Source organism: Aedes aegypti, unplaced genomic scaffold (genome assembly GCF_002204515.2).
Source record: "Aedes aegypti strain LVP_AGWG unplaced genomic scaffold, AaegL5.0 Primary Assembly AGWG_AaegL5_hic_scaff_369_PBJ_arrow, whole genome shotgun sequence".
NCBI lineage: Eukaryota > Metazoa > Arthropoda > Insecta > Diptera > Culicidae > Aedes > Aedes aegypti.
In genome coordinates this window covers 729-26913 of record NW_018736033.1, presented here as the reverse complement: position 1 = coordinate 26913, position 26185 = coordinate 729, and the positions used below count along the sequence as shown (strand labels likewise).

At 37.3% G+C, this 26185-nt stretch overlaps 1 protein-coding gene across 1 annotated transcript; it reads left to right on the top strand.

Annotated features, from left to right (window-relative positions):
• Positions 1 to 828: 828 nt before the first annotated feature.
• LOC5576095 (extracellular serine/threonine protein CG31145) lies at positions 829 to 5300 on the top strand. The gene has a single exon (XM_001662391.2). It carries the CDS (start codon positions 2473 to 2475, stop codon positions 4033 to 4035), a length of 1563 nt encoding a protein of 520 aa, XP_001662441.1. The 5' UTR covers positions 829 to 2472; the 3' UTR covers positions 4036 to 5300.
• Positions 5301 to 26185: the final 20885 nt, after the last annotated feature.

Genomic DNA, 26185 nt, shown 5'->3' with positions numbered 1-26185 from the left:
TAAGTCCACTTATTAACAGTAAATCGAAACTTTGTCGTAAGAACAAGCTTTTGATATTCAAACAAATATTCAGGCCAGCCATGTTGAATGCTATACCAATATGGACTAGCTGTTGTAATACCAGGAAGAGAATTCAATATTAAATTTTAGAAATAATTTTGAAATTTCCTCTCTGGAACATTACTAATGAGTTACAAAAAATATCCAATATTGTTATAGAACAAATGTCGAATAATATAATTAATGATTTTAGACAAAAGTCAATCTTCTTCTATTGCCACGTTGCGTGATGCGTTATATATTTAGGTTAAGTAAATTGAAAACTTTAATTTTTACTCTTATATGCAGGTGAAATCAACTTACCAGTAAACATTCTGAACTACTACGGCAAATGAAATGTAATATGTTATTAACAAAATGTAATATGTTGTTGCTAAAAAGATTTAATGTGAAGATTAACCGAAGCCATAGTTTGAATTTTCGAAGCACAAATCATGGAAACAATTTATGCTGAAAACCTGAATGATTGGTAACCCGCTGATGAAGACCGATCGATCAAGATTTCAGCGCAGATCACTTTTTGGTTCTCTAGGTTTGTGCTCTTCAAAATGGGATGTGTGGCTCTGTTTTATCTTCACCTTAAATGACAACTAGCGAAAATAAAATAATCATTAGATAATGGAGACAGAGCAAGTCAGTTTTCCTATTTTTGCCACCTGATAAGATACGCCTTCCATATCAGACCTCTGCAATTGTCACCAATACCTGATAATTATATGCAGCCTGCCAATCACTGAAACTGACACCTCAAACGTTCACCGTATTTATCTCTTTTGTTCCAGATCGATCGACTCCACCTCTGGGCAGCATCAATAATACCCAAGCGCTAAGCGTGCATTGTTATCGGCCCGCAGCCATTGTCGCCCTCGATCATCATCGAGGCCATCCATTTACCTGTGAAGAAGAGCTGGGTAGATAAGCCAAGCATCCTCATCACCATAAGCATGTATCATTCGATAGGTATCGAACGACAACGACGAGGACTACGAAGCTACCAACCGAATCGACGACGAACGGTTTGGGATAAACGATAACAAGCGCCTCCCGGATCGTCACTTTGAAACCTCGCACGCACCTGTCCGGATCGAGGCACCATAACAAAACAAAATACTCAAAAAAAAAACCGAAGCCACAAACCGGCAAGCAGCTTTCGTCGGCTCAGCTGTTTTCGACGACGAAACAAAAAGGAAAGGTACGCGCCAATTACCCGGCAATAATCTGGTGCTCTTTCTCTCGCTGCTGGCGCGGGCCATCAGTATCGATTCAGAGCCCACGCGAGACGCCAGCTTCCAAAAAACGACCGCGCGCATCACCGGACCGGAGAAGAGCTCCAGATCAAAGCACAGCAAGCAAAGAAGCGGCTCTATCGCCGTTGTCGGTAACCTCGTTTCGCGACTGGCCACGAGCGGAGATTATGTAAATGATCGATGCTTTATTCGCACCATTGTTCGGTTGCTGGCTGGTTCTTCACCGTAGAACTTGGAGATTGAAAGATTGAAGATTCTGCGATTTTTTTTGTTCAAAGTGTGCGAGTGCGAAAGTGTTGGGCGAGAGTGTGGAACGAAGGTCGGTTTGTTATTGAAATTGGACGGGTAGAGTGTTCTTTCGCGTGTGAGTGCAAAACGGGCAAGAGAGGGTTAGACACGTAGAGTAGCAGAAAGAGAGTGAGAGAGCAAGCGCAGCGGGAAGCTTAATCTTATCACGAAATTACGCCGCTAGTAGTGCGCGAGAACCGGGTGATTTCGCAAGTGTTCGTCGCTGAGCTGCGGGAGTAGGTAGAGTCAGTTTTAACGAGATTCTTGCAATACTGTGCGGATACAGGTATCATCTTGAAACTAGAGTGCAGAGAATACGAAGACGTTCCAAGCGGGGGCCACGTGACGACAGACTGAGAAGTGTTTAGATGAGAAGATTAGCCCCGAGTTGGATGAACGGCAAATGTTATGTTTTTGTTTGAAGCAGCTGAATCAGCAGTGCCCTCGGCTTTACGGTGCAAGTCGTGAAGGATCTTCGCTGTAGACTACTTGCACTTGATTGTGGTTGCGGTATTTAAGTGTGAATAAAGGTAAAAATCTCGAAGGGAGAAACATCGAAAATGCTGACACCGGTGAAAAACAATCAAAGTGCACAGACATGGACTGTTGAGGCCCGATGGTAGATGGTGCCCTTTTACAGTGATAGTGACGAAAACATAAAAACAATTTGTGCCCGGGAGTAGTTGAATAAAACAGAGTGATTTGCTGAGTCGCATAAAATGTTCCACTCGGTGATGGTGCAAAAGATTGCTCTGGTAATGAACCGAGCTGAATCGAAAGTGTTTTGAGTGGCAATCATTCGATAATTGGTGTTTGAAGTGAGAGGATCAGTCGCCAGTGCGACCCTGACCACGGCCAGAACGAAAGATCATCGAAGATGTACTGGATTCGGTCGAAAAAACTGAAAGAGCGCCTAGCGCTTGGCTTCGGTGCCACGCTTGTGCTGTTCACATTATTACTGGTGATCGATCTTCAAATGGACCTTGGAGTTTCCCGAGGTGAATTTATACCATCTCATGCGCGGATACGATTCGCCAACGATGAAGACAAGGGAGGAATTTATAACGAATTTCACCGGAAGTATCTTGCCAAAAGTAATGCGTCCGGTTCCAAGGAGTACCTTACCACGAATGCCCATACCCGAAGTCGGACTGATACTTCCGGATCAGGTTACCCAAGCAAACAGATTACTACGACTCCTCCCCATGACCGATTTAAGGATCTGACCGCAATGGTGGTAGCCCCGAAAAATCGTCGCAATCCAGAATACTACGAACGGATAGTTATCAAAGAAGACCACGAAGATTTTGTCAATCCGACATTAGCTGAAATGCTAGATCTGAGGATCAGCAATAATGCAAGCAATCTGGAAAAGTTCCAGCTTTCCATTACAAAAAATGAACTTTACTCGAAAAGTGATACCCTTGTGGATGCTGTGATAGAAGACATGGTAAAGTTGCCCATCAAGCACGTTGTTCAGAAGGAAGGCGGAACCCAAATTAAGTTGATCATTGAATACCCAAACGATATTCATGCTTTGTTCAAACCGATGCGATTTCCAAGGGAACAACAAACGCTGCCAAACCATTTTTACTTCACCGATTACGAGAGACACACAGCGGAAATTGCGGCATTCCATCTGGATCGGTTAATGGGATTCCGGCGAGCAATGCCAGTTACCGGACGACTTCTCAACATTACCACAGAAATCGAGCGGGTATGTGACGATAACCTACTGAAGACATTCTTCATATCGCCGGCTCGGAACAAGTGTTTCCACGGTAAATGTTCCTACTATTGTGATACGTCCCATGCCATCTGTGGCAATCCGGATACGCTGGAGGGGTCGTTTGCTGCTTTTCTACCGACTCAGCAGGATACTCAGCGAAAAGTGTGGCGCCATCCCTGGCGTCGGTCGTACCACAAGCGCAGGAAGGCACAGTGGGAAACTGATCCCGACTACTGCGCCATGGTTCGCGACATTCCCCCGTACGATGAAGATCGTCGATTGCTAGATCTGATGGATATGTCGGTTTTCGATTTCCTAATTGGGAACATGGACCGGCATCACTACGAAACGTTCAAGATCTTCGGAAACGACACGTTCCCCATTCATCTGGACCACGGCCGAGGATTTGGTCGACCTTTCCACGATGAATTATCGATTTTGGCGCCCTTGCTCCAGTGCTGCCTGATTCGATCATCAACACTCGAAACGCTGCTACTGCTTCACAATGGTCCGAAGACGCTCTCGGAAAGGATGAGGGAATCGCTGTCGGTAGATCCGATTGCACCGGTCCTCTGGGAACCGCATCTGACCGCGTTGGATCGTAGGGTAGGTATCATACTCCAAGCTGTGAGAGATTGCCTTAAGAAGGCATCGGAAGAGGAGTTCGACGGCAGCCAAAATCAACTGGGCCACAACGACAATTTCTCCTAGCGTTCCTACCATCCCAGGCGGACCCGGCGCCTCTACAGGATATTGGTCAACATGAAGAGCAACGGTGCGAATCGAATCGGCCAATACAGAAGCTTGTACATAGTCTAAAAACCAGAAGTGAGTGAGAGCGCGCAATGCGCAAGTGAGCGGGAAAGAAAAGCGAGAGTGAATGGAGAAGAAGAATGTGCACAAAACTGAGTGAATGATGATGTCCGGTAGTAAATATGTGGCATTAGTCGAGATGTTTATTGGTTCGTTGCGGGATCATTATCATAAAATGATAGCTAAAGGCACATAAGATAGGCTCGGTCGGATATGAACGCTGCAAATATTTTGATTGAACGATTGTAAAGTTCTGATGTTAATTAGATCAATAGGATTAACCACGTGTATAATCCACTAATGAAGAATGATATATAAAATTATACATATTCATAGCATGCGGAGTCCAATCCGCAGCAATAAGAGGCCAAAGTTGTAAATGAGCAAAACTTATTCGAGAGTCCCCTCGAGGAACCATATTTACGTTTTAAACGCTAGATGATATTAGATGTTCTTGTTTTCTTCCTGTTAAGTTTTACAACTCTATAGTACACGTTCCGAACCCATTTTTCCTCGTTACCCAATATAACATGATGAGACAGACAAAATTTGCTCAGCTCTGAGATAAGATATCAAATGTTCTTAGGATGTTCCGTTCCGTACTCGCACCGAGGCCGACTCCCCAGATGATGAATAGTACTGCTGCGACGGACAGTTCGTAAATCTCTCAAACACGGTAGCCAGTACTGTCAGCCAAAAACCAACAATTTTGTGTCAAGCAGAAGATAAACGCTTAAACCAACCATAGAGATGCTATATCGTTCCGACGGTTCACATGATGGTTTCAAATAAATTACGTATTAATATCCAATTATTCGAGTGAATTCATTCCGCAAATCCACACCCACCAGATCATCATTGCATCGTGCTATCAACTCCATATCAATGGCAATTATCACACCACCACCTTCAGTGCAAAACGAAACTTTCCGTTCTTTTAACGTTGTGTCCGGGCGAACTCATAAATAGATAAATCGTACATGTATAAACGGATGTTACTCCCCGAGTCCGAGACCGATTGTGACAAAATTGTATTTAATAAAATGACGTTAATAAGTCAATTAGAGCAACAGGATACGAATGCGAAATCCATATTGCGTGTCAAAATGAAGCAATTATGAGTTTTAGCTGCTATAAGTACCTCTTTTGTGCCCGTTTTCATCGTATCCCAACAGACAAACAGACGTCACACTTTCGTCATTGTCCATCAGCAGCTTGTCACGTTTAGTATCTACAGTGATCGATTATTCTTAATAGATGTTCGCAGATACGCCGTTATGATATTTACCACAAAACTTTTCAACTATTGATTCCAAAATATGATAGGTGGCTAGTTTTTTTGCGTTTCACGATTACACGCTACCGCCATCTAGTTCAAAATTTGCCATATAGCATGATTTAAGTATTGGCAAATATGTTCCCATGATGACGATTTGTTTCATGTCTATTCTAAAAAGTACGCTGTTTATTTGTAATTTCGGGGTTTTCTTTTGTTCGAAAGAAGAAAATCATGTTTTGAACATTTAAAACCATGCAAAAATGTATAAATTACACTGCGGAACACGTTTTTGTCTCAAGCACCAAAATACTGCTATTTACAAAATTAAGGGTTGCTGAATCCATTGCCGTTTTCAAAAATATCATAGAAGTCTAGTTTTTGTTTAGCAGTCTAGGCTGTCGAAAATGTAAAATTCGACTATTTCAGCCAACTAGCATGCAAGTTTGCCAGCTTGTATGGCAATTTATTCGCTTAATTTGCCACAGAATTTAAAGTTCATGTGTATAACAGTTATTATCAACATACTTCATCATATTTTCGATGTTCAAAAAATTTTTTTTTTTTGGTTTAAAAAGTGTTGTATTTTGCCATATAAGAGGAACGAAGAATTTTGTATGAAGACTGTGTACATGTTGGAAAAATCGGTTTAAACTAAATTTAATCGTGAAATTTTAAGCACATTATATCTGAAATGATAGTCAAAGTCAATATTGCTTGCTTGGTGGATTAGATCACAAAAAAGTTTGATAAATCATACCTTAAATTTCAAGTAAATGTCAATGAAAATAGTGTTTCATACAACTTCGGCGACCTGTATCCAAAAATTGTGACGAGCTGGAACATTTCTGAGTACGGAATCAGATACAGCAACCCCAAATCTACTAGAGACACATAATCTGATCCTCGAGACACGCAAAAATGTCATTTTTGTTACGCTGTGTTATCATTTTGAAAAGATCTACAGAAAAAAATTATAATTATCATTGAATCACATGATACTTACGAAAACGGGCACAGAAGGGCAACTACCAATAAACATGTTTCTTCGTTTGTATCTTATCCAAACACACACAGCGCTAGAGTTTTGAACGTCCAGCTGCGACGAAATTGGGTGACACATTTTCCCATAATTCACACCTTTCTTTTGCCGACAAAAAAAAACGCACTTTTGACTGGAAACATTTGTTTGCTGTCAAAACGACATCGGGTGGTCACCGCGCGAAGCCTGATTGAAATTGTGAGGCATATAGGACGATAGCACCAAACAGTAAAATAGTCGATTTGTATGAACAAATATCGCGTTAAAAATGCTATGACAAAGACGAACGGAGAAAGAAGAAAACCACGTAGGCTCTCGATTGGAATGTGTAGGATGATAATGTTCGACGAACGGTTAAGGAATCGCAAAAAAGATAAAAAAAAAACTAGGAACGAAATTTTCGACGCACTTTTATTGTTAGGAATCTTGGAAACCGATTGGTTCTCTCGTAAGGCTGTTTATATCCCCGATACCTTTATTTATAATTTATTCGACAATAGAATAGATAAAAGCGTAGAATGAACTATTCGAAGAAGCAAGGAAAATAAAACTATTGCAAACAAATGGTAATAAAGAGACTACGATTCTTGTTCGACATAGTGGGAAAGTTGGTTGGCAATTTGTTAGTTTCGATGACAGCCCTTTGAGGATGGTTGGAGGATTATGAGAAAAGGAAGTAGAAGTGTAGTCAACTCTCCAAAACTCGATATTGAAGGGACCATCTATTTAGGGAGGTATTGAGTTATAGAACACAAAACCAGTGTAAATGCGATCCAAAAGACCATCGTTGTAGTCATGAAATCCAACTATCACTATGGTTCTCTAACTCGATATCAAGATGCTGAATATCGAGTATGGAATGGTTGACTGTTTACAGATTTGTAAAAAAAAAAGTCTTATCTTTAGGCAAATTCCGGCGCGTATTTTCTTCGAACAGAAGAAAAATTTCTTGCTGGTGAGAGATGGAAGAAAATTTTTTCTCTTCGAAGAAATTGTTCGCCGGAATTCACCTACTTGTCTGGCGTTTATGCAAAAAAATGAACTTTTGACTTAGTTTAGTGAAAAATTATGATTGGATTATGGAGGAACAGGTTTGCATAATGTTTCAGGGTGTCCACTACCTGAAAAAAACCTGGAATTATCAGGGAATTTCGGAAACAATAAGGGAAATTTGTTGAGGTGGTAATTCATGGTTGAATATGTTTATTGAACTTTATGAATGTCTCTGAGTTTGATAAGTAATGGATTCTCATATCTTCATGGACGATTTTTAAAATTATTCGAAATGTGAAAAACTGGAAAACCATTTTTGTGAAAGTAATCTGATTTGAACAAGAGATATGAATTTAAAATGACGAAACAATCAATTTATCAATATCAGGGCTGGTAGCAGGTTTTTTTAGAAACTGTTTCTTTTTAAAGCAATATGATTTCTTAGTCGCTTTTTTTCCTTCCCCAGTGAATTCTGATGCAAAATTCTGCAGGCTCCAGAGAAACCTTCGGAGACTTTTATGAGACTATTCTTCAAGAATCTCATCTCAGATTTCTTGAGGGAAAGTTATCTTAGTGCTTTCTCCAGAGAATTCACCTGGAATACTTTCAGGTACTTCTACAGGGATCTCTACAGAAATTGTTCAAGAGATTCCTCTACAAATTCTCTCAACAATTTATCGAAGGACATCTTGAAGAAGTTCCCCAGAAATCGCTCCAGGAAATTCACGAGCACGTCAACGTTACTTTCTTACACAGGGATAGCTTTGAAAATGTTTAAAAATTTTCAAACCCTATCCTAGGATTTTCTCCAGATATTGCTATATTTATCTTTCAATCGAATATCCCAGTTGTTACTCTAGGGGATCTTCCAAGGATTTTTACATAATTTCTACCAATGAAACCCGCAAAGTTTAATTCCAGAGCCTTTGGAAAAAAAAAATAAACAGAGATTTTTATTTCTTCCAAAAATCCATCAAGAATTTCTATGTCATTTGCTCGGTGTTCAGACAGACAGGACAAGATGAAACGCGAAAAACTTCATCCATTCTTATGCTATTTTGATACAGATGTATCATCCATAAGATAAGTTCAAAATTACGAACGTCTGGGGTACGTTTTCCGGAAATCATGAAAAACCATTTAATTCATTATGTCTGAACACCGACCATTTCAACTACTGTAATTCCAAAGAATTGGCTTGGTTAGGGATGTTCTGTTTTTTACATATGCTGATTCTACTTTGTAAATTGAACCAAAATCTAAAGAATAATCATTTTTCGTGCCTTGGAACTATTTTAAATCATGTTTCAAGTTAGTGTGGAAATCATTTTTGAATCACCCCTCGGAAAATTTTGACTATTTTTCATTTTGGAATCCAAGCAGGAATGAAGAAAAATGTATCTTTGAAAATTGTTAGACATTAAGGCAAAGTTTACATTTTCGAAGTAATGAAAATCGGATGATTTTTCTTAGACATAGCTGAAAAAGTATAAGCATTATTTGTGTGTATGAGCATATTTTGATACTCTTCCAAATCTTTGGTAATCGTGCGGACTGCATTTCATTACATCGGGAATGGGGCTCTGCACAAAAATCATGCTCTCTCTTTCACTCTTCCAGAAAATTTGTAAATAACAAGGCCAGTAAAAGTCAAAATCCCATACTAAATCAAAACAATGCAGAGCCCCCTACGAACTTCAAAGTCATCATGGTTGCCAAAACAAATGATGGACTACTTATCCTTAAGGCTTAATAGCTTGTCATTCGTTTTGACAACCATATTGATATTGCAGCTCGCAATTTTAAAGTAATAAAATTCAGTCCTTATAGTTCATATTGATCCGGTAAGGTATCAGTATAAACGCTGACATGCAGAATGTATGCTAATGCTTCTTCTGATGCATTAGTTCAATACCAACTGATTTTCTTCAATTCTAAATTGTGACATGATTCAGCAACAATCATCGACGACGCGTAACAAAATCAATGGCGGCCTACTTCGCCATAGAAGTTTTCTATGAAATATGTTACAAAAAAAATATGATAATACCTTCATCAAAAATTTTAAAACCCACAAGACGCCAGAAAGACTAAACAATTATTAATTTAAAAAAAAAAAAAACAGAATGTAAGTTATTTTAGACTAGTTTCTGCGTTGAAAATATATTAAAATTTTTGATAATAATAAAGTTTAAGCTCATATCATGGATATCTCTATTGCTTCAGAAGTGTGTCTCATTGTCTTAGTTGTAAGTTAGAGAAAATTATTTAGATTTTGGTCGCCAATGGTCAAAAATTCATGTTTCTTAGTTTAGGCAAAACGAGCCAATATCTTTCATTCATGAATAATTGTGAGGCATAAAGTAAGATTTGAAGGATGTAAATAAAGCCATTTGAAAATACAGTTGACTCTCCATAATTCTATATTTAAAGAACCATCGACTTATAGAGCTATGGAGTTATGGAATACAACGGCACAAAAAATTCTTAAATCAAAGGAACATTTTTTGTGATTTCAATATATCAATGATTACTTTTGTAAGAAATAAACACTGTTGTGTTGAAAGTATTCTTCCAATAAATATGTTTGATTACATGTTTTCCAATTTTCATTACAACTTGCAAGTATTCATTCTTCTCTACATAAGAAGTAGTCCAAACGTTCTAAAACAAAGGATTTTCAAAAAGATATTGAATAATGGACATACGTAACATCCATTAGTGAAGATATCGAGTTATGAAATTATCGACTTATGGAGTGTAGGGTGTATGACAATTTTAAGAGACCGAAAAATGCATCGAGTTATAGTGATGGGGAACGTGCCTTTGTAGCCGGCCTTCTGATAACGAGTTGTGAAGAGTCGAACATCATAGGGACTTGACGCCGGAGGAAATTAACGTGATATTCACAGGAGAAGCTGGAGATCAAATCTCCTGGGATGCCTTGAGAAATAACTCCATCTATTCATTCATTTTTTTCTGCTAGAGTCTGCTGGTATGCCTACATGACCTTTCCGGGAGCTTTATCACGACAAATTCCGAGTCAATTTGGCAAAAAATCTACAGGGATGGCTGTTGGAGTGGTTAAGGAATTGCAAACTTCTGAAGGCATGTCTTTAGAGATGGCTCTAATAAATGTTTTGATGCTATTATAGTCCGGCCTGGATTTGGGGGGGGGGGGGTGGCAAGGGTGCAAATGCCCCGGGCCACACGATCAAGGGGGCCCCCGAGGATCTAAAAAAAAAAAGACAAAAATTTAATGTGTTAATTTTGTGTTAATATTTCTAATATTTCTGTTCACCTTTTGTGATTTTTTTGTTTAAAGCTAAGAATTCACCATAATTGTGACCCGAATTCACGGAGTCTGTAGCATCATCTGCCAGTTTTCTAAGCGTGCATTTTCTTCCAAACAGTTGTCAAAATCTTTACCAACAAAACAAATAAAGAAATAAGGCCGACACAAATATTAATTTTCCTTTATGTCACCCCGAAAAATATTTTGAAGGGGGGAAAAAAGATTCATCATTTTTTTGACATCTGTTAGGGTTTTTCATTTTTTTAAATAAAAAATTAGTAAAATACCGTTTTGTCTCAAATTCCGAACAGTCTCATATTCCGAACACTCGGTTTTTGTATGGCGATTTCTTTGAAATGTTTCGCTGAAATATATCACCAAATAACAATGAAATGACAGTCAATTGCAATTCGATTTTGACGTCTCCAATATAATTTATACCGCGGGAGTAGTGATGATTCACTAGTTAGAGACCAGTAGAACAAGCTCAGATAAATTTATTTGTGAAATTGTTCATTTGAATACGATTTATTCGTGCTGTTCGGAATTTAAATCAAGGTGTTCGGAATATGAGACAGAATGAACACAGTGTTCGGCATTTGGATCAACATGTTGTTCCATATTTTAACATTTAAACAATACTAAAACTAATTAAATCAACATTATTAATGGTACACCCAACAGTCAACAGTTAGACTTTGCGAAGAAATTAAAATTTACACAAATATCATCCAAATTATGCCAATCAGATGCATTTGAAGTCACTGTTGGCCTTAAGTGTTCGGAATATGAGTCAAAACGGTAATAATCCAGAGGACGATTGAAAAAAGTTTCAACAACTATCGTTAAAAATAAAAATTCGAAAAAATAACTTTTTTTTTCATTTATATTTTTTTGTTCCTTATTTATTTTTATCCACCCCCACCACCCCCCCCCCCCCCTCGTACCTTCCAAATGGTCTCGGACATAAAAGAAATTTAATATTTGTATCAGCCTAATGCAAGAGATTTAAATATGAGTCTTGGGTAGGCCCATACAGCTTTTTCTGGAACTAGTCACCGAGAACCGACAATGAAGCTCATGTGTTTCTCTGACACCAATTTGTGAAAAAAATTATGCAATATTTTAGGTAGTCCAATATTGTGCAGTGTTTCAGACAATATTTCTATGAAAGCTGAATAGAGCAAAAAATCCATAAAATGGCAAAACATCTCGAGGTTTGTCGAATTTCGGGTTTACTCGTTTCCCGGGATATTAGTTCTGTGGGAATCCAGGGATTTGACAATTTTCCACACTATCAAACCTTATTTGATAAAATAGAAAAAAAATCATGCAAATAAGAATAAACAAGTAAATATTTTCATGACAACACCAGTTCACCAAGTAAGAAATACATTTGTTCGTCTAGTTGCCTAGTTCTAATGCTTTTCTTTTCAATATTAGTCGTTTTTATTAGCCTATGCTCGGAAAGCAAATTTGAAAGTACAACTAAACTTTGTAAATACTTTTCAGAAATTTACTTTAAGCATGATATTCTACAATACATTCAATGATATTTAATCGTTTCTTATGTTCTAAAGTTTTAATGACTTTTCAAATGTCAGATTGCTTTATTATTTTAAATTTAATTTTTACCATACTAACATTTATAAGTGTTTTAGAGAATGTGACAAAAATCCCTAGCAAACTCCTAATTTGTCGAGCTATGTTTTGATTTTTGTCAGGTTACTTCATCAAAATAAGAAAGTGTTATATGAAAGTGATTTTTTATAATTTTCATATTATGTTGGAATGTTTCTATGACAACAACACGTTAATTCTTCCAGTGGAAGATTTGCCCTTTGAAGGAAGCACCACATTACACAACGGAATAACATGCAATGCCCAGCAGTCGGAAAACATTCCTCATGAATTGTATTGTATTGTATTGTATGTCCTGCTTGATGCGTCCTAAAACCTCAATGTTCAATAATCTAATTTTACATTAAAATAGAAGAAATGCGCTGCAACTTTGATTCTAGGTTTTCCAAGCTGAGAAATGTTATCGCAAGACTTAAATTGAAATCTTTTAATTCGTAAATTAACATGAACGTCCTTATGGTTGACATCTTCTTTCTTCTTTCTGGCGTTACGTCCCAACTGGGACAAAGCTTGCTTCTCAGATTAGTGTTCTTATGAGCACTTCCACAGTTATTCACTGAGAGCTTTCTTTGCCGATTGACCATTTGTGCATGTGTATATCGTGTGGCAGGTACGAAGATACTCTATGCCCCGGGAATCGAGAAAATTTCCTTTACGAAAAGATCCACGACCAGCGGGATTCGAACCCACGACCCTCAGCATGGTCATGCTGAATAGCTGCGCGTTTACCGCTACGGCTATCTGGGCCATCGTGCAGATAAAATAGTCTCTTTTCAAACGGAGTCCGTAAAGAACGTCACGAGTGCAGTCGAAAAGAAACAGGTCCCAATAAATGTTTCTCTACCCAAGATTTTTGAGCTCAACAGTATTATTGAATAAAAATGAAAATAAGATTATTGTTGTGGTTGATTATCCCATGGGGTGGCAGAACCAGCATGAATAAAAAGGTAGATATTTCACTGAGTACATGGTAAGTCTTTCTTTTCTTCTGAAATTCTAAAACAATTTGTGTTTCAACGCTAAAATAGATCATGACTTCCAACTTTTATTGCATCCATTCTTGAACCTTCGCCACTCAATAACGAATACACGGCATGACGTGAAGGTAGATCATTATTCTTACATTTACGTTATTTCGTGTATTTTTTTGGCTTTCTGCAGTCATGTACTTTTAAAGCTGGATGTAAATTTATGTGAAAAGGTTGGCTTCTTTAATGTGCATCTAGAATTTTAAAATTTACACGGAATTTTTGAAGCTTTAAAAACAACAGTCTTTAACGTGGTTTCCAAGGTATCATAGCAGCCAATAGATGATGCTTTGTTAAGGCTAAGTAGCCCGTCATATGTTTTGGCAGCTATGTTTATATTGCAGCTCGCAACTTCCAATTAATAAAACGCAGTCTGCATGATAGATATTGGTTTGAAAAAGTATCACTATACACGCTCACATGTGGAAGGTATACTGATACTTTTTCAGCTAAGTCAGTGCATATCCAATTGATTTCCTTCACTTCGAAATCGTGAGGTGACTTGACAATAATCATCATCGACGCGTACAAATTTCAATGACGGCCTACTTCACCTTAAAATCATTAATGTGACAGCTGTAGTAGCTTTCTGTTCAACCGTAGAACGGAAAGTTATCTCTAAAGGCTGATTTGCTGCTGGAAATAAATGGCTAAAAAAATTTCTCACCGATTCCTTGCTGAAATTCTCTACAGCGATTCCCGTTTGAACTAACATTTCTTTTCGAATGCGAACTGCGATCAGGAAAAACGCTTTTTGGATCGATTTCTTGCAGAAATTTTGAAGTATGGGAAGGCCAAGCAATTACTGTTAAAAAGGATATTTGAAAATATTCTTGGATAAATTTCCGTTTGGTGTACGGTATTTCGTAGTATGCTCATGAAAAAAGTCTTGGAACGATTCATAGGTAAATATCTGGTAAAATCACTGAACAAATTCCAGAAATTATGGTATTGCACAAATCACTGAAGCATTCCTTGTTGTTGTTTTTGTTGCAGATCTAGAAGGTACCGTAATTTCAGGTGAAATTAATCATTTTCCATGGTTTTTCTTGACTGTTTTCAATAATGTTGAAAATTCCAAACAGCTGAATGCAGGAAATCAAGTACGAAGGTCAGCCTCTTTGGCTCATGTACCAACGTTTTCTAACAAATGTGTTTTAGTGCTAAAAATCATCCCTTATATAAAAAGTCGGGCAGTCCCTTTTCGGGGTGAAATTGATCACTTGTCAATGCGATTATTGTTAGTTTTTGAATCGACTCTACATTATGAATATAAGCTACCTGAATCCGAATATGCTTACTAAATTCTTAATAATGCAATATGTAATGAAAAATGAATAGTTAAACTTCAAGAATTGCAATGGAAACGCCTTTTCCTAAGGAAATACCTGATATCTAACAGAAACTTAATTATTTCAACCGTATGGGCTAATTGGTACCAGTTTAGAAGATGAAATCGGGCTGGGGGTTATATTTTAAGCATCCTTGAAAAAAATTCCGGTTGTTACCATGATCAAATCCAAATGATGTTTAGAACTAGAAGTATATTGATGTTTGTCAATACTACACCGTACATGATTTTTAAATTTTACATTACTTTCATAGAAATAAACATTCTTTAGCACAAAAAACTGAATAACATTAATATTTGTGCTCCATTAGGTAGAAATAGAATCATATGACACGGTGATCAATTTCACCCGAATTTACGGGAATCAGGTTAAATGTTTGATTTTATTATTGATGTTACTTTATGACGAATTTCCAGTGAAACTTATAGAGAAAATTTTGGAATATACCTTAAAAAAAAACAGTCAAACCTACTTCTTAAGTAAAACTCTGGATCTTCTGAAACTCCGTCGAAGTTTCTAAAATACTTGGATATTTTTAGAAACTCCATGTAAATGATGTCTTAGAAAAAAATGTCAAAAGAATGCTTGAAAAAACTGGGAAAATCGCTAAGTAGTTAATGGGAAAATTCCTGTTTCTATCACTTGGGCTTGGCCCAAGGATACGCCAAAAATTTCTATCAGTAGTTTTCCTGATAAAATGCTCAGTGATCTCCTCAGTGAAATTGTTGGTGATGTTGAAACATTCCTGGAATGATCTCTGTGACAAAGAATCCTTGAAAATTCAGGGGAGACATTTTCTAAATCTGTGGCAATTATTTCAAATCCCTTATTTAATTTACGTCCACATTAGAACGAAAGATAGATTATTACTAGCTATATTATAGTGGTCCTATTTCAGAAATTATAAGAAACAAAACTGTTGGGTTTCTACATGCAAGCACTGGAAACAAGTTCCCTGTTGCTTTGTTTGCATTGTATTTGTTGCTGCTGTTGCTTTCAAAGAAATCCTATTAGAATTTCTGCAAAAACAAAATCCTGGAAGAATTCCCCAACGAATTCTTGGATTTTTTTTTTTGTTTTTATTTTTCAACGAAACCTTGGAGGAATCTTTGGATACGTTAAAAAAATGTTAAATTCTTGGCGAAGTTTCATATAAATTATCAGAAGATGTTTTTCTAAGAAATATCCTGATGAATTATCAAGGCACCCAAGAATTAATAGGTAGGTAGGTATTTTTGAATGATAAAAAAATAATACCTGAAGGAATTTCGATTAATTAATTTCATGAAGCAGTCATTGGGGAAGGAATCATCAAAATACTTCCAAAAACAATTTTAACAAGTCATGGGTATACTTTATAGAAGAAAAGCTGGAGAAGTACCTGAAGCTATCTAAAGGATTGATATGAGGATAAGGCTGATACAATGTTTTTAACGTTGAAGGACTTAAAAAACTCATAAGGAGAGAAAAAATATTGTTCTGTTCGACCCTATCGGGGTATTAACGTTTTCAAAGTCAAAGAACCCCATGGAACAACAACCCCAAGGTCAACCTAGTACCATAAATAGCGAAGTAGTATTGTTTTGTCACTTTTCAAAAGTAAAAAAATAGCATTTCTATATATCTTTTTTTTTGTTATGCACAAATTTGTACCCTAAACATATTCCCCGCCTTGGGCCTACCAAGTGGTCTCCGACATGAAAGAAAAATAATATTTGCATCAGCCTATAGAGTAAAACAAAAATTCATATGATGAGTAGAAGAAATACCTGTATTTATCTCAAACGTTGAAATCAAAAAAAAAATGTGAATGCCTTGAACTCATGTATATACACTGTTAAGGTTTTTCTGTAGTATTCAAAAAAGAATATCAATGATAATGGTTCAGTTCGTAAGAAAATCTGAAAAATTTATAGTTATCCAATGCTCTAAATTTTTGGAGGTCTTCAGGCTAAGGAAGATTTGTTTGGAAATCAGAATTCATGAAGTGAATAGTTATACATTTAAAGCCGTAATTCCCTAGACTCAATATTTACAAAATAGGTATCTGATCCTGCTTAGGTATCTACATCAGCTAAAACTAAACGCGGCCCTAATCGATGGCTTAGTTCTTTCATGCGCGCTATCGATTGAACACAATAAGGAATTTAAGTTAAAGAACAAATATTTGTTGAGGCCCCCGAAATGTGGGGGCCCAAAACCACTGTCCTCCAGGGCTCCTCGGCCCCCTCTAAACCTAGCCGTGTGTATTAAAAATTTGGGATAATCAAGGGGCCCCTTTACATCACTGATCCAAGTCTCCTCCAAAACTTATGCTTGCCATGCTCATTTTATTTTTGGGATCTTTTAATGAGAAATCCGTACTGCGATTTTAGGGCCCGTAGGAGCCCGGGGCTCACCGCACCCCCTAGCTACGCTGCTGATTGCAAAAGTTTCCTTGTGTTTCCTAAAGTGGCTATAGTTATTCTCGCTAAAATTTCCTTAACTATTCTTACTATAGAGCATTCTGAAATTTCAAACTGATTTCAGAAACGTTTGTTTGAAATCATAGAAAGCAACGTTGAATTCAAAAACTGATCATTTGATATATTGTCAAGATAAGGCAGAAGTTCAAATCAAGCAGGAAATAGTAGTTTACTGATCCAGTTGCAGAATGATGATTTTTACAGCACGAGTCGTAAATTTAATTACGACGAGTGCTGTAAAAATCGAGTTCCGCAACGAGTCACGTACATTTTTTATTGCAATTTCGTAGAAGACCACTTGAGGGTATCAGAGATTATATCGGAATGCATTCACCATTATTTTATAATTTCTGAACGTGCTATTTTTTATTGTATACATATTTCAGCTCAGATAGCCGTAGCGGTAAACGCGCAGCTATTCAGCATGACCAAGCTGAGGGTCGTGGGTTCGAATCCCACCGGTCGAGGATCTTTTCGGGTTGGAAATTTTCTCGACTTCCCAGGGCATAGAGTATCTTCGTACCTGCCACACGATATACACATGCAAAAATGGTCATTGGCATAGTAAGCTCTCAGTGAATAACTGTGGAAGTGCTCATAAGAACACTAAGCTGAGAAGCAGGCTCTGTCCCAGTGGGGACGTAACGCCAGAAAGAAGAAGAATATTTCAGCTCGCAACCCAAAGCATTTTGGATGAACTTTGAGCTTCTCATGATACATTTTTCCTTCATAAGGCAATTTCAACTGCTAAATTTCCCCGTTCTTAATTATTCAGATGCTGTTTTAAAGACGAAAGGTGGACAATTGCTGGAAAATAGACCAAGGTTGGACTGTTCATCCACTGACATGCTCGCAGGTGACACTCATGAATAAGACAATGCTCACGGTGACCCATACACCACTAATCCGCTCACCAATTTTTGTCTGCTTCGCACGATTGCAGCTAGTTCACCTTACAATGAACCTCACAATTCTCCAATGAAAAACAAAAGCTCTGTACCCAATTCATTTGGGATCAATTAACCTGTTGATTTTCTTAATCCGAAAGTTTCCCCATCATAATACAGCCTCCATCGCGATTTTGTTTGTCCAAACACAACAAACCGTCGAAAAGATCTCTTCATTACAATGGTGGGAAATTTTGAAACTGGAGCACGACGGACAATTTACATGGCTACCAACCATCTCCGCCGAAAAAGCGGTAGGAATACAGCACACAGCAACATAACAATAGCAGCGCTCTGCCGAGCCACCAATAAAACGATCTTCCTTCTAGCAAGTAAGGGTAGGTGTTATATGCATTTACGGAATTAATCGATACACGTTATTTATAACACTGATAACAACGAAATACGAAAATGTTTAGTGTAGTTTACCTCGAATTAGCCGATATGACACGGAATTTTCCGGAACAAAATTTAGAATTTATTCAAACACACACACCTTCAAATTAATCTCATTCATAAACTACGTGTGATTTAAAATCAGTAGGGAGAGGAATTTGTCTATTTTTTCATGTGCACACTAGATTACAAAGAAAGGTCTAAGGTTTCCATCATTCGGTCCATTCAGTTTACGGAGACATCAGAATATTAAAACAATAATGTGAGGATTCTCTCTTCTAGAACAACGCACTGAGAAACAAGTTAAGTTGCTTCAAAATGACTTGTGGAAATCAGCTTGCAATAAGACAAAAAAAGTTGTCATTGGTGACTTCAATGCCAAACATCGCCAATGGAATAAGTTGCAAAGCCATTCCAACGATATAATTAACCGAGTGCTCATCAGGATATTTTTCAATTCAATACCCTGGGAGCTCTACTTGCTTTTCCTCTTCAAGAAACCAATCTATGATTGATTTGGTTTTAACCAACTCTAGTCACCTTTGTAGCCAACTGATTATTCACGCTAATATTGATTCTGATAAAACAGGGACATGACATTTCAAATATCCCATAAAGCGATTCGCAATCCTACCAGCTCCTTTTTCAATTATTTTCGATCCGACTGGAATACATATGGTACGTTTCATATGTATTCCAGTCGGATCGAAAATAATGCTGTAGTTAACATTTCTTTGCGAACAAAACTTGATATAAACAATGCTCTCGAAACTTTAACAAATTCCTTTGTTGAAACAAAGGGCTTTGAAATACCAAAATGTGAAGTATAATTCGAATACGTAATTAGGGACAATCTTAAGTTCTTGATTCGTCTTAAAAATGATATAATAGCGTTTTTCTCAATTAAGAATTAATAATTTTGAAAATATTTTTTTTAGTTAGACCCTGTAAATCATAAAAAAAATCTTTCTGGATTCCGAGATGTTCCGCGGAATTTCGATGCCGCGGTATTTTAGAGAATCATTCGAAATATTGCATACCCTTACTAGTGCATGGCGTCTGCGAAGTGAAGAAAAACAAAATAAAAACCGAAAGTGTTGCGAAAACTTGTGCGTCGTTGTTGGTGGCGGCATTGTGCGTCGAGTGCTGTTGTCGTGCACGTCGCCTATTTCAAGTTTTCAAACAACACCAACAACAGCATCTGAAAGACACTGCAGTCACTGGTGCTTATAATTTTGGGATGTCAAATTAAAACTTTTCTTACCGCCGTCCATAAATTTTCCCACTGTTTGGTTGGCCATGGTGGCTTATCGCGGGCAAGGCGTTTGATTGTACAGACGAAAGCGAAAACTGTCATACAAAAACTTAACTAAGATTGGCAATGTACATGCTTTGGTTGATACAAGGTGATCGCTATAGTGTTGCGATTAAACCTTTGTGCAATTGGGCTTTGAAATTGGAGGGAAAAACTTTGAACAATTCAGCAGATGGTGAAAAGATTTTAGGGGCTGTTCATAAACCACGAGGTCATTTTTTTAGTGTTCATGATACCATCAATTAGTATTTTTCCGAATAGAGACGAAGTTCTGATAATCGAATCGTGATATTGACTTGACTGACATAAGAGATAGAAGATCTTTTATATTTTAATTTCTTCTTCTACTTGGCATTACGTCCTCACTGGGACTGAGCCTACTTCGCAGCTTAGTGTTCAATGAGCACTTCCACAGTTATTATCTGAGAGCTTTCTTTGCCAAATTTGCCATTTTCGCATTTGTATATCATGTGCCAAGTACGATGATACTCTCTATGCCCAGGGAAGTCAAGGAAATTTCCATAACGAAATGATCCTGGACCGACCGGGAATCGAACCCAGACACCTTCAGCATGACTTTGCTTTGTAGCCGCACACTCTAACCACTCGGCTAAGGAAGGCCCCAGTATTCAAAAATATAAAACTTGCAACATTTGCATTTTCAAATGGAATATTTAAGAAATGTTTAAAAAAAAACCTGATCAATGTTACTACGGATTACGGTGTATAATTATATATGGTACTTATCCAAATAACTGCAAATTTATTACGTTTTTCAAAAATGCATGCAAAAACCATGTTCCGTTATATTTGGAGCAGAACATTGCATGCAAATTCATTCAAGTAATATTGTGAAATTCAAAACCATGCTGGTAAAAAGTCTTCATAAGCTAAACCGTTATACAAACTGCGGTTCGTCGAAGTTCAACTCATTCCATGAGTATAAATCTAGGCGTACGCACAGCCATCGCTCATCTCACCTTTCGATCCCAACTTATACCAGGTGAGAAGATCAGAATGGATTACACCGCGGCTAGCTGCTCGGCGCTCGCTTCTGGGAAATTCAATGCTTCACGCTGTTCTACCCTACAATTTAGAAACCTTCCGCGCAAATGGTTCGCACTTTGCAGACTGCAATAAATCTTCCAAATTACAACCCGAAAAACCACCAAACTTGTTCGGTCCTCGCTGCACAGAGCATAACTGAAAATTATGAAAATTTATTGGCTATTTATTCCAACCCTTGGTCGGATGATCAGCCGGATGGGCGCTCTCCGTGACACCGTAACCACTCGCCAACCACACTGGGTAGTGGGTGGCCGGAATCGCAGTGCGTAAATCTCGCTTACAATCACTTTACTCCTGCCAAAGTACCAGATCCTTCATCCTAGCGCCATCGATTACATTCACATCGGCCCGTCGTCATAGCCGATGGAGCCGTGAGTCAGTCAGTCATCTCACCATAGAGCAATTCCAGCTCAAAACGTAAATAAAAATGGCATTTCCAGACTTTCTATTTTAAATTCATATACATCTTTTCACATGTATTATCAGTTATCTGATATGACATTTCCCTTATAAAAATGCTAATACTAGACTACGTGTTGTAATAATTCGGAAATTTATAAAAAAAACCTGACTTAATCCACCGATGGTGAGACTGAACCCTTTTTACATCTCCATACAGGTTTGAGATAATTATTATTCATCATTCATTTGGAACCTTGTACCAGTATAACTAAACTTAAGGTGAAGATAAATCGAAGCCAAATTTCAAATTTTCAAGAGCACGGATCTGGAGAACCAAACTTCCGTTTAAGCTGAAAACTTAATCGATTGGTCACTAGCTGGTGATAACCAATCGATTAGGTTTTCAGCTCAAACGGATGTTTGGTTCTCCAGATCCGTGCTCTTGAAAATTTGAAACTTTGGCTTCGATTCATCTTCACCTTAAGAATTTTATAACTATGTTCTATCTGCCCTAATAGTTTCATGGTTTAAAGGCGGATATCAAACTTTATTACTTTTCATACGCTTTTTATTGCTGTGTGCGTTGAAATGCAAATATCAAGAGACCAAACGCGGTAAGATTTTCAACAAAAAAGGCGATGTCAACGATTTATTTTAAGTGCTAGGTCGGCGGTGGTATTGATGATGGTTGCTAGGTATCCTTTGGTTACTTTGTGTTACCGCATTTGAAGCCCAGTTAGATTGGATTTGCACGTCAAACGCAAACAGCAATATCATAGTTTGAGAGGGTCTATAAACCCATGTTGCCATCCTGTAAAATAGTATCGAAAAATGTTAAATTGATGTTCTAAAATGATTTTGCCAGCGATTTTTTTTAAGATTTATGTGCAGGTTGCAATATGATTGTAAATAGTGACAGAGCTTTCAATCGATGAAAAAGAGCTTAAATCGGATTAAAAATAGCTGAGAAATTGAGCAAAATGTAAAAAGTTGAATATTTTAGAAAAAAAAAATATATCCAGTAATCCTAGTAATCCGATTTAAATGAAAATTTGAAGACTTTTGATTGAATGTCAGAGCTCTCATTGGCCGATAAAAGAACTTGAATCGGTACAAAAATGGCTGAGAAATTGATCAAAGCGCAGACAGAATATGCTTTTTATAGTACTTCACGATACTGTTTGAATCATAACTCTGTAACGAAAAGTCCGATCGCAATGAAATTTAATAGCGTTCTATGTAATGTTGAAGCTTTCATTTGGAGCTAAAAGAGTTAAAATCATTTAACAAACAGCTGAGATAATTGAGTGACATTTTTTGTAACACACACGCACATACACACACACGGACAGGTGCTCAGTTCGTCGAGCTCTATCGATTGGTATATAAGACTTGGCCCTCCAGGCCTCGGATCAAAAGTCGTTTTTTTCAAGCGATCTTTATACCCTTCTTATGGTTGTAAGAAGGATAAAAAGCGGTGCATTTGAATGATTATTCGATAAATATACTTAGTGTGTTTGAAGAAGTTTCAGTTAACCCCTCTACCGGCAGCTTCATTTTTTACCGCAATAAAAATATTCAAACCTCGATGACTTTTTTGTTTCTACATATTTCTGCACCAGTTTTTCACAAGTTCTCAAAAAATCTCTTCTACTTAAAGGAGCCATGTCGATATCTTTCATCTGGTTTGAAAGATATTCCGATGTTCTTTGGGGGACCGACATTCTCCATCTAAAATGTCTTTGGCGACCATTTTGTTTTACGTCAATTAATAAAAAAAAAACAAATGTGGGCTATATAAAGCTAGGCGATAAGGAGCTACACTGAAACAATCATACAAATCGGTTAAGTATTCTAGGAGATATCTGAAAATTACGATATGATGTTTTTTGAAGTTTTCAAGATCTTTATTTGGCCAGCGTGTTACCAAAAACCTAAATGCTCATTGCTTAATGACGGCTGCACCAAATTGCCATATTTTTTCACAACATACTCTCACCAATATATTGTTCCGAAGAATGAATATCCGAATACCATACAAATTCTGTATCCTGAGATATTTACGTGAGTTATAGCTACGCGTCGGTCCCCCAAGGAATTTCGGGATATCTCAGGATCCAGTTGACCAATGATCAATATCGATGCAGATTCTAAAACTAGGAGAGTTTTTTGAAAACTTGTGAGATAATGGTTAAAAAATATGAAGAAACAAAAAAGTTATCGAGATTTGAACATTTTTATAGCGTTAAAAAATGAAGCTGCCGGTAGAGGGGTTTAATAACAAGATCTGTTAGAAAAAAATAAATGGAGGGAAAATCATTGCAAACGCAGTTAGGGTAAATGATCAATGGTTGTGGGTATTCCTATAGTTGCAGTAGTGCCATTCCTACTGTTTTCATTGAGTTAGCTACAAGTATGGCACAGCCTATCATGAATTTAGCTACTTTGTACTTGGAATATAAGAGAACATCGTTTGAATTTCTTTGAAATTGATTAAATATTTTCAAAGTGCTTACAATTTTCTCGCCTGCATCAAAAGTTGCGTAAAGTTCTTCTATAGAAGTGGATTTGAAGGAACAGTGTACCAATAGATAGAGATATCATTTTTCAATGACATGCCGTACACGTAAAAATAAAATGAAAATGATAATTAGCTTAGTGTTTAATATTTGCTTGACATTTTTTATGTTTATCCCTTACGATGAATATGAAATATGCACTGCATGATTGTTATTGTATACTTTGCAATGCATTTTGGACATTTATCTCTTCATGTGAATATGCATGATGATTGGCTTAATTTTGGAGCTTGTCGAAATTAATTTCATTTTCCTAGCAAACCAGCAAGTAACGACACGTTTTCTGATAGTATTTATCGTTTTGTTTAACTGTTGCGTTAGAAATACGTACCAATAATGGCGAAATTACGACTGGACTACTGCAATTCTATGCAGAGGTATATAAAGATTATAAGTTATTACACATATCTATTAATTTATTATATTCAATATTTTCAGTAGGTTTCCTTCAGGGTGAATACAATGGCAGCGGGAGACTTTCAAAGCCGGAAGTGACCAGTATAAAGCCCATTCCAGAGCGCGATCGATTCCGTGACACTACCCAGTTTTTACTACTAATCTGACAAGGTAAGCCCGGAAGTTATTATTTGAATATTTTTTTATCATACAACCGTTCTATTTGTTCATTGCAGGAGTACCACACGAGGCGGACCGCAAAACCCTTTCCCTGGATTATTGAAGATTACTGATCGACAAACGCAAGCAGCTATTCAAAGGCACGAAACTCACTCTCCATAAGACCAAAGAGTGAGTTCAAGGACATTCGAGAAAACATGGACTGGTATGCAGGATGATGACGAATCAAGAACACGGCGAGCAACACGGTAAACCAATGTGACTCGGATGAAGACAACTCAAAGCACATCATTCATTAGATTTTGATTTTATAATGTGATAACACAGCGTAACAAAAATGACATTTTAAGTGTCTCAAGGATCAAATTATGTGTCTCTAGTAGATTTGGGGTTGCTGAATCTGGTGCCATTCTCAGAAATGTTCCAGCACGTCACAATTTTTAGCTACAGGTCGCCAAAGTTGTATAAAACACTGGTTTATTCATGTTTACATGAAATTTAAATTATGATTTGTCAATTTTTTTTGTGATCTAATCCACCAAACATGCTAAATAGAACTTGAACTTTTATTTCAGACATAATTTGATTGAAATTGCGCGATTAAATTTCGATTAAACCGATTTTTTTAACATGCTTGCAGTCTCCATACAAAATTCTTCGTTTTCTTCTATATGGCAAAATACAACAATTCTCTAAACCATCAAAAAATAACTTTCCCGCATCGAAAGTATTACAAAAACTTCGATAATAAGATTGTTAAACACATAAAGTTTGAATTCTGTGGCAAATTAAGCCAATATAATTACCTTACAACCTGGCAAACTTGCATGCAAGTTGGCTGAAATAGTCATTTTTTGCATTTTCAACAGTCAATAATCTCAAAAACTAGACGTGCTATGATATTTCTGAAAACGGCAATGGATTCAGCAACCCTTAATTAAGTGAATAGCAGTATTTTGGTGCTGGAGACACAAAAACGTGTTCCGCAGTGTAATCAATCAGATTGTAATGATTGGTATAATAAATCCTAATTAACTTGAGGAAAAATTTCATGAAATTTTTCATCTGTTACAAAAACGAAAAGAATAAAACAAATTTTTAAGAAATTTAGTGAATAATGATTTCATTATGCACGGGAGAGCATACGTTGCCATAAAAAATCATTTATACTAACAAAGGCATATACGTACATAATCATTGCTAGGGGTGAATAGACGAATATGGTTTTAGTATGACTTTTACATATATTTTTTAAAACATGAAGATCGGGTAACCAAGCCCAGTGGGGTACTTTGGTCGTATGCTAACAGGGACGGGGGAATTTGCTTTTGTTTTTGCTTCTGCAAACTTGGAAGCGTCTGTACTCCATGTTAGGAGCGGCTCACAACAGCGTCTATTCCCCATGTCAGGCGCGGCTGATCATCGTCCGAGCGCCAGAGAAGAACTCTAAGCTAAACTACGCACTATGGTCCACCGAACATTTAAGGGGAGTGGTCCTCCACAGCAGTGTTGAACAGACTCATTTCCCCGAAATTCGAATTGTGAAGCCATGAGCTGTTATAACTGTGCGTTGTATTCCTGAGATGGAGGGGAGGTGGTTGGGCTTGAGTGTTGCACATGGGATCCGACAGTTTCGATCTCGGTGGGCCGCAATTCAAGTTTCGGTGAAATGA

Coding starts and splice junctions, on each gene's coding strand:
- LOC5576095 (XM_001662391.2), top strand. CDS start 2,473: ATGTACTGGATTCGGTCGAAAAAACTGAAAGAGCGCCTAGCGCTTGGC.